The sequence below is a fragment of the Hakea prostrata genome, chromosome 5 (genome assembly GCF_041222555.1).
Source record: "Hakea prostrata isolate BN-2017 chromosome 5, UWA_Hpros_2, whole genome shotgun sequence".
Classification (NCBI taxonomy): domain Eukaryota; kingdom Viridiplantae; phylum Streptophyta; class Magnoliopsida; order Proteales; family Proteaceae; genus Hakea; species Hakea prostrata.
The window spans coordinates 687,720-693,616 of NC_142604.1; the positions used below are offsets into that span (position 1 = coordinate 687,720).

General features: G+C 37.9%; 1 protein-coding gene across 1 annotated transcript; it reads left to right on the forward strand.

The window, feature by feature from the left end:
- The first annotated feature begins 1,751 nt into the window (after positions 1-1,751).
- Positions 1,752-5,405, forward strand: LOC149014260 (small ribosomal subunit protein bTHXm-like). The gene has a single exon (XM_089156006.1). The coding sequence runs from the start codon at positions 1,858-1,860 to the stop codon at positions 2,110-2,112; it is 255 nt and encodes an 84-aa protein (XP_089012132.1). The 5' UTR covers positions 1,752-1,857; the 3' UTR covers positions 2,113-5,405.
- The last annotated feature ends 492 nt before the right edge of the window (positions 5,406-5,897 follow it).

Below are 5,897 nucleotides of genomic sequence, written 5' to 3' on the forward strand. Positions count from 1 at the left end.
TGAACTAAAAACCCTATGCTCAACTCATCTTCGTCTTTCTCTATTGTCTACAACCATTCATCTTCTTCCATTCTTGCATCTTCATGATTTCTATTCTTATATGAATGTCTTTTTTCCCTCTCTTTTGACAGCTTCTTTCCTTAGAATGTAAGGATAATATTGGAAATGGATAAATAACTATTCTTATATGAACGTCTCTTTTGACAGCTTCTTACGTTGTTAGTAATAGAGGGTTTGATTGATAAATTGGATGACTCGAGAGATGGCGTCATATTAGGGCATAACTCAGGGGGTGGCATTGAAAACTTCCCCAAAAAAAGGCACTAACCATTAAAGAGTTGCTCAGTTAATAATGACTGGCACATCTTAGTGAAGATGCGATCAATTTGACTCTCCCTGCAATACTCCTTGTGGTATATGCAAGGTAAAACATTTCCATGAAATATCGCCAAAACATGGTGATATTTTGCTGGTTCTCTACTGGAGCCATCGAAATATCCATCCAAAACAAGTTTAACCGAAAACACTAAACTGCCAAATGTCTGCAAAATCATTGCCAAAAGAATTGTTAATCCCACGTATTGCGTACGTTGTCACCAAGCTTGGACTTATCAGCTTGCCTAGCTAACTGCAACAAAGGCCACCATCGTCTTCTATGTAACAATATAGCTTGCATATAGGTTGAATTCAGAGCCAGAGAAGCAAAGGTTGCCATGGATCAAGAAGACAAAACTCTAGCTGGAAGAGAAAAGATCGAAACAGCAGACAATCGCTGATCCAAGACAAGAACAACCACAAGAACTTCATATCAAGACAATTGCAGGCCTGAAGGAAGGAAAACTTTAGATCAAGCAAGAATGGGATCTCATATCCAAATCGCAAAATAGTAAGTGAAGAGCGAACTTCGTAAATCTGAAACACATAGATCTAACACAAAAACCTCACATCCTTCAACAGCAAGTCACCAATCTTAGAAGAATCAACTTCAAGATCGAAAGAAACTAAACTCAAATTTCCGAGATTCAAATCAAACAATTTCAAGAACCAACAAACTACCCCAAAAATGTTGGAGAAATATCGCCAACATTTAGGGGTTTCGCCGGCGAGCGAACCCCTTTTGCCAATGATTTCTCACTCCTTGGGTATATGTATGGTTCCCACCCCTAATATAAAGCTACCAATTCTCTTCTCCCCCACCCAAAAAAAATAAATAATAATAATAAATAAACAAATTGAAGAATGATGCACTTGTCATTGGGACAGTTAAATTTGTGGGTCCAACTCAACTTCTTCACCCTCTTAAAAAGGAAGAAATTTTCACTCCCACCCCCAAAGTTATCACTAATATTGATGTCATTCCCTGAGTTATCTTATATATCAATCATTACCCCCTTTACTGATACTATTAGTCTCAATTAATTTTTTATTTATTCATTTATAATACTACCCCTACATACCTACATCTTAACTCTTAAGTTTCAAAATACCATTCTTGAATCATATCTCCAAGACTTTGTTGACCATAAAAAATCTCCAAGACTTTGTGAGGATTTATGATTGGAAAAGTAAGAAGCCCGAGACAATGGAGAAAACAAAGAAAAGAGTAGAGGGCAGGGAAAGGACAACAACTTGAGATGTTGAGGGTAGGATTTTTGTCATTTTCTAGTAACTTGAGATGTTTTTGACATTTTTATCTTATAGGGGTGTGATTGATAAATTGAATAACTCAGTGTGGCATTAATTTGAAGGAATAACTCGGGCGGCACTGGAAATTTCCCAATGGTATATTGCTCGCCTGGTCTGTTTTTTTTCGGTAAAACGCCTGGTCTGTTTGAGACTTTGGGGAAGTGAAGAAAAATGGCGATGGTGCAGTTGTGCGGCGCAGTAGTGAAAAGGGTAATGGCAACAGGGCAAGCTGCAGCGCCAAGAGCAGCAGCAGCTTCAGTGCCAGCGCTGTGTGGTCGAGGGGACAAGAAGACGAAGAGAGGGAAGCGGTTTAAGGGTTCGTATGGCAACGCAAGACCCAAGAAAGAAAAAAAGATCGAGAGGATCAAGGATAAGGTCGAGGTGCCCAGGTCTACTCCTTGGCCTCTTCCTTTCAAGCTCATCTAATATTGTTTCAATTTCTTCACTGTATCTCTCTAGCTTGGTTGGTCACTTTCTCTGATCTCTGTTTCTAGGATTGGAGTTTTTGTTTCTATGCACATGAGAAAAATCTCTCATAACTGTAATTTCCTATTGTTTATGAGTAGACATCTTTCCATCCAAATTTTTAGTTTCTCCAGAAATTCGAACTGGGATTGAGAATTTTCTGGGTTAATTAATGCAAGTTTCTACTTATGTCAAAGAATCGTCTGAGGAAATATTTTGAGGGTTCTTAATAAAATCGCTTCTTTACAAGTAAAGTGGGCATAAAGGAACTCTGCAGAACTGGTGTTCTGTAGAAAACGTAGAATGTAGCAGTTTGAGTCGCTACTGTTTGAAGGTAAGACTAAATTGCTTGTTTGTGTTGAATCATGTGAATGTGACTTCACTGCAAGTAAAAAGGTATTTTGCTACTGCAAAAGTGTTACAAAGACGACAGCATTAATCAAGCATACCATGAAATTTGCACAATCAAGTGTCTTGACTGGTTGACTCTTAGGACTTAGGATTCAAGAGCTTCAGTTCTGTATTTGGCAGTTATTTCACCCTACTGACTTCAGATAAGAACGGCTTGTTTGGCTTGGCAATCGAATTGATATTCAAGGTTTTGATTGAAGGCCTTGCAGCTCTTTGTTTGGCTGTTTTTTCACCTAATTTAGATAAGATTCTAGCTTTTCGATTTTCTTGGCAACCCAAATGATGTTCTAGGTTTTGACTTAACACCTTTGACCTCTGAATTTTGCAGTTATTCACCTTAGCAAAATACCCATCTTCTTTGATTTTTCATGGCAACCTAAACGATGTTCCTTCTTTGGATTTATGACTTTTTACGCCATTAGTTGGCAGTATTTTATCCTATAGTATTTGTTGGGTAGGACTCAGCTTCTTTGATGTTCGTGGCAATCCAAGTGATGTTCTAGGTCTTTATTTAAGTCAATATAAGGGGTAGGGCAAACTAGGAAGGATAAAGTAAGAATCATTCATGTTAGAGCTGGTTTCGGAGTAGTAGCTCCAGTGACGAGAAGTCATTAGAGGCGGCATAGCCATGTTCAACTGAGACATTTAAATGCCCCATACGAAGGAGTAATTTAAACTAGATAGAAGGAACTAAAAGAGTTAGGAGCGGGCCTAAATAACCTTAGGGGAAGTGGTGAGAAAAGATATGCATCGCTTAGGCCTTGTACCCAATATGGCCTCAAATTGAGCTGATTAGGAGGCAAGGATCCATATTGCCGGCCCCCTGTAGTTGAGATAGGTGGTCTTCTGTTGTTGCTTGTTTCTTTATGAGGGGCAGGGCAGAGCTGCATTTTGAAGAGGACATTCAGAAACTGAGTGTTTGATCAGACAATCAAAATTGCTCATATTGATCGTAAGACGGCGTATCTTTTGAAGGTAGATTTTCCTGGGCCTCCCCAAGTTATCAAAAGGTTAGTGTCATCAGATGTATGTTTGCATAGGACAAAATGTCATTTGGACTCTGAAAATGAAATTAAACTAGAAGGGCCCCAAGTTCTTGATCCATTGTCATAAGAATGTTAATTCCTTAGAAGCACTCTTCCCAGTTGTAGACTTGTAAATGTACTTCCTAAGTGTCAGTTGTGGAAGAGGAACAAGAGAGCAACATTAATTCATGGAAGCTTTTCTCTTTGGGTGGAGGATGGGAGAAGAGGAGTATATGGAGATGAATTTCTAACGAGATAAATAATTTTTTGGAGGAAAGTCTCCAAGTATTCAACACTAGGAGGCACAGCCTGGGTAGCCTGTTGGCTATTTGAGTCTCTCTTACAGTAATAATCAATCAGATTTGAGTTATTAACCTCTAACTTATGATTCATATGCAATCTCTATGAATCCTTTACAATATTTTCAGCAAAGAAGATAAAAAGACATAACAGGCATTGGTGCAACAGTTAGGTTGCTCTTGGTTCAAGTTAAGTCTGGAAACAGCCTCTTCATGAAAGCAAGGGTAAGGCTGCATAAACAGTATTGATCATTCTTGATTGCTCTGTACGTTGAGCTATGAGAAAATCTGCATTGTCTTTTCTCAGGCTGCTCAAAGGGTTAGTCCAATGCTACTTTTATGATACTCCTGTGCTGCCTTCGTTTTATTTCGATGGTGATGAAATTGGCTTCTTGCTTTACTGCATTTGTACTGAACAATATGGAATAACTCGTAATGAACCCTAGTATCAAGTAGAGCCAGCAGGAATGCAACTCTGCACGTCTCTACAATCATGACAACTGAACTGAGCAGGGAACAATGAGCTTCGTTCTTGCGAACCCAAAAAATTACTCCAAATGAATGAAGAAGCTCTTGGAAAACTTTGATCCACCATTATGTCATCCATTTATTGTCAAAGGTGGGTGAACTGTCTGAAATTTATTCCATTCCTGCTGGAGCATTGGAAATTCGGATTCATGAATGGGAAATGATGACTGATATCATTACCATGTGTTTATTGTCAAAGGTGGGTGAACTGTCTGAAATTTATTCCATTCCTGCTGGAGCATTGGAAATTCGGATTCATGAATGGGAAATGATGACTGATATCATTACCATGTGTTCTCTCTCTCTCTCTCTCTCTCTCTCTCTCTCTTCTGTGACATGACCCTCTCCATGTATATCAATCAGACAATAATTCTATTGGCTTGGCATGAAAGATGCCATTCCAGTATCCCACACCTTTGTCGTCAGCAATGTGAGATGAATTGAGTAGAAGTGTGGAAAGAGTGTGATTTGAACCCACCCTCTCCCCCCTCCAAAAAAAGAAAAAAGAAAAAAAAATGTAATTAATGTTCATTTAGCCCAAAACATTGTCTAGAGGAGTAATGCATACATTAGTTATTTATCGATTGTATATGCGTGAATATATTCTTTTTGTTTTTCCGGATGGTCAGCTTGTATTAAAAGGAAAATAAACAATTTGGACGAGACTAGGGTATACACAACCAGTTACAAGAATAAAATTTATGATTCCACCTTCAACAATGCCATCAACAAGATCTTTAAACCAAAATAGAAGAAATTAACAAAATTGAAAACTGGGTGCACACGTAGCATAAAATAAACAGGAATTCTTTTTACTAAAGCAAAAAACAACCTACTGATTTAGGACTTCTTAGGCCTTTATTTGGCGGTATTTTACCCTACACTGTACTCAGCCTTAATGCTTATGACAATCCAAATGATGTTCTAGTTTAGGATTTAAGTCAATATGAGGGGAGGGCAAATTAGGAAGGATAAAGTAAAGATCCTTCATGTTAGAGCTGATATCAGAGTAGTAGCTTTAGGGCCTGTTTGGTTGTGTTAATCCAGCCATTTGAAATGAAATGAGATTTCAAATCTATGAACTCATGAATGAAAAAAGCAACCGTTTGGTTACTTGAATCTGATGAAATGAAATATGTGGATTCATCCTGAAAACTGTTTGGTTACTTGAATCTGTGGAATGAAATCTATGGATTCATCCTGAAAAACTGTTTGGTTATCCTAAATCTGTGGATTTGAAATCTATAGATTCACCTTGAAAAACTGTTTGGTTATCTGAATCCATGAATTTCAAAATGGATAATTTTCATCTGGATGAGGTTTGGTCCAAGTCACTTTTAGTCCACTTTAAGTTTTCTTTTGCACTCCCCTGTGGTTTCAAGAAATTATTAAATAAGGACAAGCTTAACAGAAACCATTAGTTTAATAATTTTTGTGACAAAAATACCTTCTTTTTTTTTCGATTTTAAGGGGGTTATCTTGC

Excerpts from the sequence above, each read along its gene's own strand:
- LOC149014260 (XM_089156006.1), top strand. The coding sequence starts at position 1,858 with ATGGCGATGGTGCAGTTGTGCGGCGCAGTAGTGAAAAGGGTAATGGCA.